The following is a 15,119-nucleotide window of genomic DNA, read 5'->3' as shown; positions in this document are numbered from 1 at the left end:
ATGGAAAGACAGGAGAAAAAATAAAATCAGAGTTGGATACTAACAATTTGATTACCAGTTAATTAATTCTTCAGTAATCAGCTTTACCCTTTATTGTTCACGTGTAATTTAAGACAGAGATACTTATTTTAAAAATAAACAGAGATTATGTTATTATTAGGTTCTGCTTTTTCTCAGCTGAACTCCTAAGGTTAGCAATGAATGTATTTAATATGATTTGTAATTTAGCCATTTAGTTATTTTCCTGATTACTGTCCCATCTGACTTTATATACTGAGAGCCCAGCGGATCAGATCAGTCGAGGTCAGCAGGTTCTTGCTGAACCATTTGTTTTTATTCATAAACCTTGTTTCACTAAAACCAGTAACTAGGTATGGTGGAGGCTTTTTGTCAGTGAGCAAGTGGAGTGCAGCTGAGTGTCAAATAAACTTATCAGTCTTAACTTTACCTGACCAAGATGTATTTATTTCCCTGTAATATCCTGGACAGTTTAGCCAGTAATAATACTTCCACAAGATTTTAATAGCTACACATATGAAATTTGTAAGGATCAGAGCTGTGCAGTCCGTTCATAACCTGGCAGAACAATGATCTTCAAGTGAAAGCATTTATATATACGGAAATAACACATCAACTTGAGTTTGCTTAAAAATAGGCTGAGCTGAAAATAACCATATATGGTAGGCTGCAGAAAAAAAGAGACGTCTATAGCAACTGCAGGTCAGATCAGGATTTTTTAGAGTCTCAGTAAGAGGCAGAGTAGGAATTTCACAGTGGCCCCCTCCCTCTGGGCATTATGTCCCCCCCAAAAAATGTACGCCCTATGGCCACCATGGCCTTTTTACTCATGCTGCTGTCAAAATCTCAGGTTGCTTTAAAAGTGTCTCTGTAGCAGTCCTTGCATCTTGAATTGGCTGTCTGCATATATTAAACTGCTAACTTCTAACTAACTAGTTAACTCTCTGCTCCAGTTGCCAGCACCACCACCCTCTCTGGCCCTGCTCAGACCTGGTATTAATATGCATCTTCACTGATCTGATCACAAGTGGTCAGCTCTGAGTAAGTCAGTTCACATCTGCTTTGATATGTGTCTCCAGTGATCAGATATACCTGTTTTGGGGTCATTGATGTCAGTCTCAACGGATTGCTGTCTTATCTTAGCTCTTGAGGATCCTGTTAAAATAATGAAAGATATAAAATGGTAGCTAATTGACAAGACACCCTCACTGTCTGAATGAAAGGCATCTATAGTAAGACAAATATTACCACTAAAAACAGATCAGAGTAAAGCAGGGCTCCACCCTAGTTTCTCCAACACTGGTGCTCCTTGATGAAAGGTTTAGGAGGACCACATGACATTAAAACACACCCATATTTTATTCCAATCATATCCAATAATCAATAATCCACAGTAAGAAGCAGTGCCTTTCATATAACATGTTAATTTCTGTACTAATGTAACAACAGTTAAACTGATTCAAAGATTAGTTCTTATTAGCTGCTTTGTGACAATTATTTATATATGTTTTTGTTCCAGTATGAAGACTGGAGGTGTACTGCCACTGAGAATGACAGTCATGCAAATAGATGTTCATAAAATTAAAGCAAACAATTGTCATTGTCAAATTAAACTAATGTGTGGGCCAACATATTCCATAGCATTGCATGAAAGGTGTGAAATACCTGTTTTAGGGTCATCACTGTCAGGCTCATCAGGCTGCCGTCTTTTCTTAGATCTTGAGGATCCTGTTAGAATAAGAAATGATGAGTGCATTATAACCAACGGCCCAGGGCCTATTAAAGGTTATGCAGTACAAGGTATAAGACAGTGGCTCTTCTGTAAGAACAGAGTGGATGTAGGATCCTAATGTATCACTGATGTGATATGCTGAAGACAAATTAAATTTAGGGACTGCTGTAAATCTGTGTTTGGACCCAAAACAGGACTGTTATTAAAGGTCTCATCTCATCTCTCTCCCTCTTTACCAAAGTAAAGACTGCTGACAAATATCAAATACCTGTTTTAGTGTCATCACCATCTGACTTGGACTGTTTTCTTCTCTTAGGTGTTGAGGTGCCTGTTAAAATAATGGATAAGTATATATTAATACAGCAAGATGACAGCTAACTGGCAATACACATCCATTGTGTGAATGAAAGCTATCATTTCTAATTTTGTCTGAAGGCTGCTGAAAGATGCACTGAATTCTGCACATGATGTTTTAATTCCATTATTTTTGTAAAGACAGGTTACTAACAAAGAGCTCAGAGTGAATATATATTGTATGAAATACCTGGTTTAGGGTCATCAATGTCAGACTCAACAGGTTGCTGTCTTTTGTTAGACCCTGAAGATCCTGTTATAATGAATGAGTACATTAATACATGAAAGTGACAGCTACAGTAACACACCTCACTATAAGCCACTTACTTCGTAGTACTGAGCAAGAAAGCGCTGATCATAGTCACTTTCCTTACAATTGCTAAGGGATTAGCAAATTCTGTATCTTGTCTTGATTTTGTTGACAGATGTTTGTGTCTCTAAAATGAAAACATCATTGGACTTTTTCTCTTTAATGTTCAACTTCTTTAGTGTGCCCTGCTGAGGTGAGAAAGTGACAATAAAAAAAGGAAATGGACAACTGACATAAGGTCATCAAGTGCCACTGCCCCAGTCTTTTGATTACCTTTGGTTACACGTTTAACACTGCCAGGGTCATCAGAGGTTTGCTGTTTTACTGTCAGAGGAATAAATAGTTTTTAAAATTACTAAACTATGGAATAACAGGAGAAACAAATATTGGAAAATATAATACTGCAAATGGTAAGTGTATAATTACAAACATTCTGGAAATAATCCAACTACACCATTAACACCAAGTCTTTTAGAGTCACCCACTGTATTATATTCAACTCAAAAACAATCACCTGCAATCATAATCAATAATCACCTGATGCAAATTACACTGCAAGTTAAACATGAATGACTACAGCCAGACAACTGGGCTCTACGTCTGTCACTGTAGTTTCTGGAATAGCTGCCAGAGCCACTGCATGAAGCAGCAAATCATGAAGCAATGACAACAGATAGCTTGAAGCTTCTCTATCATCTGGTAGAAATGACGACATTACTGATATATACTGATCAGTGATGTATCTGATTGTGTTTCCGTTGTGTGTGGTCACCCTTACAACTATCTGACTGTAATAGACTCTGTACTTATCAACTACCAAATTAGGAATTTAGTTCTGATTTTGAGTGCAGAACAATTCTATTCTATTCAATTCTTGCTTTTTCTGTGGCATTTTTCATTAATATTTTTCAGTGTTTGCATGAACTACTATAAATTAATTCTTTTTTTTGCACATGAGCTGCCATGCATGTAGCCTGTTGCAGTTGCACCTGTTCATTTTGTTTTCGTACTTTTCCGCTTTCTTCTCTTTTTCATACTTGTTTAAGTTTTTCCTACTAACTTATTTAAGCTGAGCCCTCTCTAAACATGCTAGCGTAGAAAGATCTAGGTTGTGTCAGAAATCACTCACTCATTCACTCTCCCTCCTCACAATGCAGGGGGTTCTCTGTAGAGGACTATACAGTGAGCTCATCAGTAAAATTGAAAAACACTTTCGGACTCTACCTGGGTAATTTTCTCAGCAGTGTTTTTCAGTCTTTCACTATGAGCACAAGGCATGATGGCATATATTGCTTGGTTAGTGACCATCAGTTATACACTACTTTTCATGATGCATTGTGGGATATTATGAGTCCACTCTATAGGGTATAATAATTCTCACTATACATTTGGACAGCACTACAAAATTGTAGTACCACTCACTATATAGTGGACTATAGAGAGAAGAGTGAATGATTTCAGACACAGCCCGAGTCTGTTTTTTCACTGTGAAACTGCTTAAGATACTGTTTCTGCATTTTTGTTGATAAAGCAAAATTTGAATATCAAATATTGCACCATATGTGATAGCTGGTTAAATATGAAGACACATGGTCAGATACTGTGACCACAAACAATAAAACACCCTAACTTAAAACTAGGAACTGGTAAAATCATTAAAAATCATTCATGTATTCATTTATACATTAGATTAGCCCAAAACTTATTCTGCTTCATGCAGCAGGTCTGCTGTATGCAGCTCTGACATGAGCCAGGTGAGGTAGAGGTGACTGGTGACTGGCTCCACCCACAGATTTCATTTAATTTCAAAACAGTGTTGTATTCATCCAATTCAAGTTTGATAGAACATTAAAATAGGTGCGACACGTTTCTTTTACTTCCTCCCTCTTTACGAAAGTAAAGACTGCTGACAAATATCAAATACCTGTTTTAGTATCATCACCGTCAGACTTGGACTGCTTTCTTCTCTTAGGTGTTGAGGTGCCTGTTAAAATAATGGATAAGTATAAATAAATACAGCAAGATGACAGCTAACTGGCAATACACATCCATTGTGTGAATGAAAGCTATCATTTCTAATTTTGTCTGAAGACTGCTGAAAGATGCACCGAATTCTGCACATTATGTTTTAATTCCATTATTTTTGTAAAGACAGGTTACTAAAAAAGAGCTCAGAGTGAATATATATTGTGTGAAATACCTGGTTTAGGGTCATCAATGTCAGACTCAACAGGTTGTTGTCCTTTGTTAGATGCTGAAGATCCTGTTATAATAAATGAGTACATTAATACATGAAAGTGACAGCTACAGTAACACACCTCACTATCTGAATGAAAGTTAAAATAATAAGTCAGTTATTATCTGTCTAATTTGTCAATATTTGTAAAAACAAGGAAACTGGCATATGGATGATCTTTACGTGCACTCACTATTGGTGTTGGAAGGTAAAAACAACTGACATGTACCCCACCTGATGACTGAGAGCAGAAAGATGAGTCCCTCTCTCCTTCCATCTCTGAGAGGTCACTGTCCATAGCTTCTGGGACGTCCTCTGGACATGAATAACAAAGCTTCATATGATGTAAACAGATATTTACTCTTAAATAAATCTAACTTACTTAAGTGTAAGTTGTCTTTACCATTGGGATCAATTTGGATTTGGTCCAGGCTCATTCCCTGGAAGTCTGATAGCCGTCCTTGTTCGAGGGCAAGCAGCACTTTGCTGACTTTAGCTAACTCCAGTGTTCCTTCAGGCAGTCTGTAGTACTGTCTATGGACCCGGATGTCATGACCGAGAAAATTTGCCAGTGTGTCCATCTCATTATCTCTCAGGTTGAGGACTGTGGACAATGTGGATACCTGCTTTCTCAGCTTGGTTGAGGACAGAGTTTCAGGATGCTTGGCCCCACATTGCCTTGCAAGCTGTCTGATGGCATCTGATCCCCTCAAGTGAGTCTCTGCTTCAGGTCTGGCGAAGAAAAAGGGATTGTCATCAGGCACACCACAGGTCCGCCGATGTGCAACCAAGGTCTCCATTGAGGACATCATGTCTGGTGTTAGAAGGATGGGAACTTTCCTGTTTCTTTTCCCTCTTATTTCAATGCGCTGAAAATGTTGACAAAGTTTTTGCTCTAGCTCAGACAGTCCTAGTGCAACATCTGAATGGACTCCTGAAGTGTCTCTTAGGGTAAATGCACTGAGCGGCATCTTTGAAACTTCACCCTCTCTTCTGCGATTAAACAAGATCACCTCACAGAGAGTCACGTTGGCCAGCTTAGACCAGCTCTTCTTATTTGGAAGGTTCTCCAGCATGCCTTTGTATTCCTCCCTGCACTTGTCAAGGTGCATGTGCATTTTCTTCACATCTTCTGTGAAAGGAAGGAGCTGAGGAGTGTTCCATTTCCCCTCTTTTAAAGTCTGTAGGGCACGTGATGACACACACACATCCCACTTTTTCTCATAAAGACTCCGGGTTGTCTTCACGTTCTTGAGAAATTCCTCATTGTCAGACTCGGCCATCTGTGCTTCACATTCAAGAATATCTGCAATCTTCTTAAGTGTATGACCCAACTTCAGAGCCAAGGATGGAGTTTTGTAGAGGTTTTTTTCTTCATCAAAACCAGCAACATCCCTAACTGCTTCAACCACAAAGTTGAAGTTGGAAGGTACATAAAAATCCTCGATTCGTTTCAGTCTGCCAGCTTTCTGTGACTGCTCAATTAATCGTCCTATTTCTCGCATCTTCTGTCTTATGTACTCATGTTTGGTCTTGTCATGTCCATGCTTAGCATACAAATGTTCTCCAAATCTCAAAATGCTTTTCTCCTGTTTGATAATGTTTGTGACTTCATCTTGGTGCATAGCATTCACGAGCTCCCAAACCTTTCTACTGACACCTTCTGGGACAGGCTGAGCAAACGCACAGATCGACTGGATGCGGTTTTTGCCTGGCCTCAATGTGCTGCATTTTCGTGCAAGCCTGCACCTGGACATGTGCCTCCATAGTGCTTTTCTTTTAAGGAAAGCCTCACAGTTTATGCAGTGCATGTAGTCACTTGCTTTCACTTGTTTTGCAGTCTGCTGACTCGGGATTAGTGTTCCCCTTCCCGTCTTTAGGACTTCATTATTATGAGCGTGATTTCCTTTGTTTCTAATGAGGTCAAAATTAAGTTTTCTTTCTTTTGATTTCAATGGAAAACTCATAGCTTTTGCTACAGCAGGTTCACTGCTGTGTTTGCGCACTAAGTGCCTCGACATTTTAACGCACTGCACAGGACAGTACAGACAGGATTGCTTTTTGCTATAATCTCTGCCGCCATCTGCCTTTTTTAGCAGTTTCATGACTGACATATTTGCTTGATTTGTTTCATCAGAGGTTTCAGTTTCTGCTCTCCTCTTGTCTTCATCTGAAGTTCTGGACCGTCTCTTTCTCTTGTAAACCTTCTGTGACATCTTCTGTTTCACCAGTGGAACTTTGCTCATAACACCATCAGGTTCCTCTGAAGTGCTTTCATGTACCAAGTCTTTTGATGGAACATATTCATCACCACTGCTTTCAATGCAGCTTATAGAAGCTTCTGATCCATCAGACACCTTGGAGATCTGTTCGAGGTATGCTTTAGTAATCTGAAAATGGCATATACAAGAAGCTTATAGCTAAATTATCTGCAGGAAACATTAACTATATGTGGAAATATTAAGTTGCCTATGAGACACCCTTAAAACCTGGGTAACTGAACCTGAGAATGAACCTTTGTGTGTTATACATGATTACAGTAAGGGTACAGCTATGCCAAACACTGTCAGAATTGTCTTAAGAGCTACAAGTTTAATAGAGGGCCACAGAGCTTACTTCTACTGACTACTTTATTTACCGAAGGATTAATCTGAAATTAGTGTGAACTTTGTTTCCTCTTATAAGAGTAAAGGGTCCTGATTTCAGAGTGCAAACTTACAATTACGCTGTCAGTTCTTGTCAGCTGTGGTACATCAGGGTCATCACCAACATCAGAAAGTGAGCTATCAGGCATGCATGTATCTGCGCTGCTGTCACAATCTGGACTTGATTCCTGTGGTAAAAAACACAAGCACATTTGTGACTTCAGGACCAATTTTCTACACTGCCACTGCTTTAAGAGCAGCCTGGGCTTGTGAGGTGATGTAAAGAACTCTATGGTCAATGTACGGTTGGGACCAATGTCTGGTAGTTTTTCTGTGTGTTGGATTGATGTCTTATCTAAAATCTTAAAGTGAAAGTTGTGGTGATGTGACTTGCGGTTCTGTGAGGTAGTCGTGGATAGTCAGTGTGTTACCAGCAGTGGATTCAGATCACCGTGCTGCCAGTTTAGTAAAGCAGCAGAAGCACTGGGACAGAAGCAGAGTGATGAACTGCTGTGTTCAGGGTCAGCAGGAAAAATGTGTTTTAGACACTTTTAAAAGACCAAACAATCCAATATCTGTTTAAATGAACGCTTCATTTAAAATATTTCTAGGGCTTCTCGTCAAAACAGTACTTTCCTCTGGTACTTCATTTTTTTCAACTACTTAACTACTGTATTCCTAAACACAAGCACACCTACAGGGCTCACCATATTAGGCCACAGCCTCAGGTCAGCTGAGAAAATCAGAAAGAGCTGAACTTCACTTTGTTTTGATGAGCAGATAAAGCTCTGAAAATATTCAAAATGAAACAAACGATAAAATTGATATTGGATTATTTTGTCTTTAAAAGGTGTCTAAAACACATTTTTTCTGCTGACCCTGAACATAACAGCATCACTCTGCTTCTGTGCCAGTGTTCCTGCTCGTTCTCTAAACTAAAAGTTTGCTGATTTGATTCTACTACAGGTAACACACTGACTATCAATGACTACCTCACACAACCCCACATCAAATAACCATAAATATCACTTTAACTCATTTTGACACACACCTTCACATCACGTAACAGATAAGGACCTTTGAGCAAGCAGATTTAAAAGGTAGATAGTAAAGTACACAAGCAGACAATGTTTGTCACATATAGTTTTAGATGTTTCAGAGATTTCACACAACTATTGAACTGCTATTGAGTTTGTAACATCCACATCTAGTTAACCCTAACCTCAACCCTTGTAAACAAAAACTGTGATGAAACATGTTCACCAACAACCTTTTTTCATGCCTAAGATGGCAGTATTAATTGCTCCGATTTCTTAATATCAGTCATTAAATGCGTTAACTGTAAATAACATAGGTCTTGACTCAAACAAGACTAAAATGTTTGTGTTTTTCTTTGCCTGAGATGACACTAAAATGTTCAGTTTTAATCAACTAAAAATGAAAAAGTTTGAGGATGCACAGTGATTTCTAATTATGTGAGATCATACTTACCTTGTGAGATGTTTGTAACTATAACAGGATGGAGCAAACTATCATGAGGACTGTCATGTATAACAAGTTAACACCGGAGTTCGGCACTTACCAATATGTTGGAAGCTGCATGAAGCTCTGTTGGACGTTCTGATAGTGATGAGGTCCCTCCCTCTTGGTCTGGACTTCCTGAGGGCTTAACAACATAGACAGGACCCACTTATCACCATTTCTCAAGAACATGAGGTTCACAAAGAGGTGTAGAACCACAGACCTGTGCCTCCTCACGCATCTTTTCTTAATCAAAAATTAAAACTTAATATATAAGAAGCAGCACTTGAAAGATCAAATCACAGTCTATGTATGGTTTATGTAGTTTTGCAACACAGTAACAATAAATATTTCCACAAGTAAGGTTTGGCTATGCTTTTCCAGATTTATTTGATGATCTAAATAATTACCTAAACAGACGAATGAAATCAATGATCCTATAAAACAGTTTAACATAAATTTAACATTTAACATAAATTTATTTCCATCAAAATATCTACAATTTGTTTTATCCAGAGAGCTAAGATTTGGGCATTCCATATCCCAGCTATTCACATGATCTCCAATGTTTCACCAAAATCCTATTAGAATATTGCAGTTTGAATATTGTATCATAATTGAAAATTGTGCTGTCAAATAATGACAGTGGCCCCAGCAACATTACCTGTGTTTGGGATTTTATGGACTCCATGTGCCTGGATAAGCAGGCACATGGAATGTGTAAAATCAGCTTCCTCAGGTGATCCAGGCGTGCTTTGAACCCAGTGAGCTGCTCACTGCATCTGCAGGAGGTTAAACATAAAATGGTTATCTACTTGATGTAACATCTGACCTGGAAATACAACATTAAAAAAATCTGATGAAAATATCTATAATTTTAGGAGTTACTTAACGGTTAACTTAGTTATAGGTTAGTCAATAAAACTTTATTATTTTTACATCATATGGCGATAAAAGAAATCAAATCCATGCTTAAACTGAGAAAAGAAAAAAAATTAACAAACTCAAACTTTCAAGAAGCTCTTACATGACCTTCAAATGGCAACAGGAAGACTAATTAGCTCATTCTTTATTAAGATGTTCTCACTCATTTAGCTGTGTAAAGCCTCCGGGCCTGTAGCTGAATCAAGACCTTAAACTTCGCTGTAAGTTCATGAACATGTGAGGAGGCCGCAGTCAGGAGCACCGTAGCGGGTTCAGATGCTCTCACACCTGAATATCAGACTAGCTACCTGCCTTCAGACTGAACCTGAGGCAGGTACACAGTAAACACCGAGACAAACGACAGCCCGTTGCACAAAACACAATGAAACGACAGCTCAAAGTCGTAGTTTGCTAAAAATAATATCGTTCAACAGCCGCCAGTGACAAGCTAGGTAGCGTTAGCATCCGCGACCCGTGCGATGCTAATAACAGCATTAAATCAGTAAAAAGCGGCGGAGAAGGAGGCTGCAAACACGATAAAACACGATAAAACACGATAAAACTCAAGCCTCCGAACATTAACGCTCATTAAAGCTTTAGTTTGATGTACTCACTCAGTTTCCATCAAGTTTTCCTTCCGCGGCCATGACTCCTCTCGTCGCCGTCCGTCGCCGTCTTGTTTCCCCCTCACACCCGCAGCGGCTCGACAAGGTCCGTCACAGGGGGGGGATGGGCGAGGTAGCGCTGGGGACCGCCAAAGTCAGGAGAGGTGTGTTCCTCCCTCACCTGCTGCCACTGACCGAGGGAGGGGCCCCTAACGTCACAGGGTGGGGGGGCGAGGTAGCGCTGGGGACCGCCAAAGTCAGGAGAGGTGTGTTCCTCCATCACCTGCTGCCACTGACCGAGGGAGGGGCCCCTAACGTCACAGGGTGGGGGGGCGAGGTAGCGCTGGGGACCGCCAAAGTCAGGAGAGGTGTGTTCCTCCCTCATCTCCTCACCTGCTGCCACTGACCGAGGGAGGGGCCCCTAACATCACAGGGTGGGGGGGCGAGGTAGCGCTGGGGACCGCCAAAGTCAGGAGAGGTGTGTTCCTCCCTCATCTCCTCACCTGCTGCCACTGACCGAGGGAGGGGCCCCTAACGTCACAGGGTGGGGGGGGGGGCGCGGTAGCGCTGGGGACCGCCAAAGTCAGGAGAGGTGTGTTCCGCCCTCACCTCCTCACCTGCTCCGCTGCCACTGACCGAGGGAGGGGCCCCTAACATCACAGGGTGGGGGGGGCGCGGTAGCGCTGGGGACCGCCAAAGTCAGGAGAGGTGTGTTCCGCCCTCACCTCCTCACCTGCTCCGCTGCCACTGACCGAGGGAGGGGCCCCTAACATCACAGGGTGGGGGGGGCGCGGTAGCGCTGGGGACCGCCAAAGTCAGGAGAGGTGTGTTCCTCCCTCACCTCCTCACCTGCTCAGGTCAGTGCAGCCAGTTTATTGCACTGCGAAAACTGTTTTACTAAAATAAAAGACATACGAAAGTAAAATATTTTATAAATATGGGTTTTTATTCAATTCTAAATGCTTAATTCATGTTAATTATCATGCATATTATTTATAAATAAACAAGCATGCCTGTGGTGACATGGATTTAACAGGTGTTTGACTGTATGACTGGAAGATTATTATTTATTTATTTATTTAACTAATAAAGATTACTAACTGAGTTCAAAGTGGAAGCCTCTACCTGAAGCTGCAGGTAGCAGCGCATTTCCCTCCTGTTCCTGGTTGAGCTGTTCCAAGTTTCTGTGGATGAAAACCCAACATTTCCTGTTTGCGCTCCTTCACATTAAAAGTATTGCATCGGCAAATGTGCATGATGCTTTTATTGTGAAGAAGACAATAGGAAATGTAATATGTTTGTCACAAAGTTAGCAGAGATTATTAGTGGTGCATTTCTTCAATAAAAACAGGTCCAATTAACCAGATATGGACTTAATACGATGTTTGTTCTGCAGATCAGTTTGAATCAAGATCTGTTTGATTATTTTGAAAACCTATTTTCTGGTTGCTCAACATAAACCTCACAAGGAAGATCAGCAGGCTAGATCCATTTGCTTCACAGTTGGAAAAAACTTTCCATTATAGTTTCTTTTACTCTACTACAACCTTAGGTAATATTCCATAGCCTTTAGATCCATCTGCTTGTTTTTCATTGTGTAGACCAGTCATTCGCACCCCCCACCCATTCTCTTCTCTTATCAGGCATAATGAGACACTTTAAATCTAAATCTAGGTCTAAATGACTGTTAAAGCTCCTGTTGTAAATCAGAGCTGCACAATGCAAGTGCATAACTCTAAATTTCTCTAACACAACATATACACAGCCATTTCAAATATGTTTCATCAGTTTTGCTCAGCCGTTCAATTTTGATGGAGTGAATAAGGTGTAGCATTGACATCTCAGTACCACTTTCATACCAGCTTCCTGCAAACATTAGCAAAGTTAGCATCACAACCACAGTTTGCGGACAAAGGCTAACTACGCTAAATTATAACAGCTAACTGCCACTTAAACAACAGTGTACTGTCAGATGATAAGCTAGCTAGCTAGCTAGCTAGTTGGTACATTCATATTTAATAAAACTCAAGTTTCTAGAACACCTAATACAATAGTAACTCTGTTGTTTTTTAAAACCGGGAACCAGTTTAGACTAAGCCTATTTGCATCAATCACCTAATTTTATCCAGATCCAGCCTCTATAAATTATAGACCTGGGGCCTCATATTAAACAAAGCCTTGTGTTGAAGTATGCATGAACCTTGTATTTGGTTTATTTCACATACTACTGTATTTATGTCCACCATACACTATTTTCAATATACATGTTGAAACCAGTTATGCATCAGGCGAAAGGTCAGGCTATCCAAATCTTTTCCAACTTGATACATTAGTTTATCGATGGACATAAATGACTCGCACAGACTAACAGGCTTGTTGGAAAGTATTCTCTAGTTTAACAGGAAAAACAGTAAGTCTCTAGCTTAAACCATTGAGGAGTAAGGATACTCTATGTATATCACATACATGATATTTCGGGATGTATGTGTTCCCATGGGCTTGAGAAGAGTTGATTTTAAATTAATTTAACTTAGAAATTCATTGTTTAACACCCACCGCACACCCTGCCAGCTTGTAGCCTTTTCCTGATATTGGTTATCATAAGTGAATCACTGCTTGAATCAGTACACCTTGCAACTAAATTAGTCAGTCAATTTGTGCATCACATATTTGCACATTGTGTTGTGTCGTGGATCAGTCTGATTACATTGGGCTGGCTATAAATTGTGCTTTAATGTAGGCCGGGTTAACATCATTGTCCCATACTGCTGGTGTGGCATGGCTGAGGGACGACTGGCATTGTCCTGACTGGTCTGCCAGTCCCCTCTGGACTTCCTCTTTGTACAGTATATCACAATATAAATAGTTAAGCATCCTCCAGATATGTTTTAAACTCTGTAAAAATAGTCTGCTATGATAAATATTTTGTTGGAGATGGTTTTCCCACATGAAAAGTAAAAAAAATAAATAAAAGGATTGTGCTATAAGTTCATCTACTCTGATTTTCTCATTTTAAAAAATCTCTATCAGGCCTTGGCCCCGCCCACATCAAAGAGACTCAGCCACATGTTTGAGCCTCAGTCAGACCCAGACTCAAGAGTTTTTGAGGAGTTTAATGTGCACTGAAATCAGCGGCTAGAAGACATATCAGAACGGTAAGCATAGGTAATTGGTTATGTTGTTTGTTAGCTTGCAGCTGGCAGTGGCTGACTTAGTGTTAGTGGCTGTGCTAATGCTAACTCTAGCTCTCTGTACTGACAAGGATACATGCTGAAGGAGCAGTGCGTATCAAGATTGTCAGTGTTAGAGCAGACTCAGATGACGAGTCTGTTGAGACCAGAATCAGAGACTAGCAGACACATCAGAATGGTTAGCATAGGTAGCATCTTTTATTTGTTTGTTAGCAGTGGCTGACATAGTGTTTGCGGTTGTGCTAATGCTAACTCTGGCTCTCTGTACTGACAAGGTTTAAGGTGTATTTAGCCCCCGTCCCCACAAGTTGACAGGATTGGTTCCTTAGGTTCTATGACGTGGAAGTTAGTAGTAGTATTAGTAAGCTGTCTGAATCTGTTTTTATGAGACTGTCATTGGTTCACTGCAGTTCAAGGTTGAAACACTCAGTCATGGTGTTTCACCCATCATATGTCTAGTATCATATAAAAATATCATATGAACATGTTAACAAGGTGAAACACTTGTTTTAATTGGACAGTCTTTAAATATTTGTTCAGTTAAAACATTTCCTCACATCAAGCAGTCCCTTTGGATTCCAGACTGACAATGAAAATTTACCAAGAATTGACTGCAAACAGAATACACAAACTAAAATATATAACTGACTTCAAATATCTCTGAGGAAAATTTGTGATATAGGAATATAGAAATAAAATTTATTTTACCTGACCTTACCTTTGTTCAGCTTTGCTGTTCTTGTTCTGCTGTATGTCTTCAGTAACAGTATGTAAGTTCAAGAGAAACAAAAAACTCAAGTCAAATTTCAGGTCACTGCAGGTCTTTCTTGTCTGTTGTGGTGCGACTGGAGTACATGACTTGTACAGCCATACATAAGGATGTTCTCTATTGTGCATTGGTAGCGGTTTGGGATGTCCGATGCACTTCAGGGTCCTCAGATAAAGAAAGGTGCTACCAGGCCTTCTTGACCAAGTGTGAGGTATTCAGGCGCCATGTCATGTTTTATCCTATTAGACATTTTTGTTAAATTCTGTCCTAATCCAATCAATTCCAAATTATGGCCAAAAATATTTTTTGTGAGGTCACAGTGACCTTGACCTTTGAGCACAAAGATTTAATGAGTTCATCCGTTGGTCCAAGTGGACATTCATACCAACTTTGAAGGTGTTAGGTGTTCCTGATATATTGTGTTCATGAGAATGTGACTGACCTTTTGAATATACTATCATTATTGTCATCATTTCATCATTATCATACAATCATACTCTGCATTTATGTTCAATTTGATCATAAGTATTCTTGAGCTATGGCCACAAACGTGTTTTATGAAGTTACAATAACCTTTGACCACCTAATACTGATCAGTTCATCTTTGAGTGCAAATGAATGTTTGTGCCAAATGTAGTGAAATTCCCTGTGTGTTCCTGAAATATTGAATTCACAAGAATGAGAGAGACAGACAAGCTGAAAATATAATGCCCGCGGCCATGGCAACCAGCTAGCCAAGTATTACAAAATATGATTAGGGTTACGGTTGTTTTCATAGAACATTATCATGGCACAGTGAAGATGACCTTTGACC

The 15,119-nt window shown here is 39.9% G+C and overlaps 1 protein-coding gene across 6 annotated transcripts in view; it reads right to left on the bottom strand.

Moving 5' to 3' along the window:
* The window catches only part of LOC139615327 (uncharacterized), an 11,427-nt gene extending 890 nt beyond the window's left edge, over window positions 1-10,537 (bottom strand). The window contains exons 1-13 of one of the 6 annotated variants that reach the window (XM_071473175.1): window positions 10,355-10,537; window positions 9,481-9,598; window positions 8,878-8,961; window positions 7,370-7,483; window positions 5,054-7,040; window positions 4,885-4,965; window positions 4,615-4,677; window positions 4,339-4,398; window positions 2,688-2,738; window positions 2,295-2,357; window positions 2,019-2,078; window positions 1,684-1,746; window positions 1,111-1,173 (exon numbers count right to left, since the gene is read on the bottom strand). In XM_071473175.1, coding sequence (XP_071329276.1) covers window positions 1,111-1,173; window positions 1,684-1,746; window positions 2,019-2,078; window positions 2,295-2,357; window positions 2,688-2,738; window positions 4,339-4,398; window positions 4,615-4,677; window positions 4,885-4,965; window positions 5,054-7,040; window positions 7,370-7,483; window positions 8,878-8,961; window positions 9,481-9,598; window positions 10,355-10,365 — 2,818 coding nt within the window. In that variant the 5' untranslated portion in view covers window positions 10,366-10,537. Of the gene's footprint in view, window positions 1-1,110; window positions 1,174-1,683; window positions 1,747-2,018; window positions 2,079-2,294; window positions 2,739-4,338; window positions 4,399-4,614; window positions 4,678-4,884; window positions 4,966-5,053; window positions 7,041-7,369; window positions 7,484-8,877; window positions 8,962-9,480; window positions 9,599-10,354 lie in introns of those variants that run through there. The other 5 variants (XM_071473176.1, XR_011687347.1, XR_011687345.1 and 2 more) reach the window with 5 other exon arrangements.
* Between the last annotated feature and the right edge of the window lie 4,582 nt (window positions 10,538-15,119).

The sequence above is a fragment of the Trachinotus anak genome, unplaced genomic scaffold (assembly GCF_046630095.1).
Source record: "Trachinotus anak isolate AG129_WGS33_773 ecotype Australia unplaced genomic scaffold, CSIRO_AGI_Tana_v1 ptg000048l, whole genome shotgun sequence".
NCBI lineage: Eukaryota > Metazoa > Chordata > Actinopteri > Carangiformes > Carangidae > Trachinotus > Trachinotus anak.
Note: the sequence above shows the minus strand (reverse complement) of the source record. Positions and strands in the feature narration are given on the sequence as shown.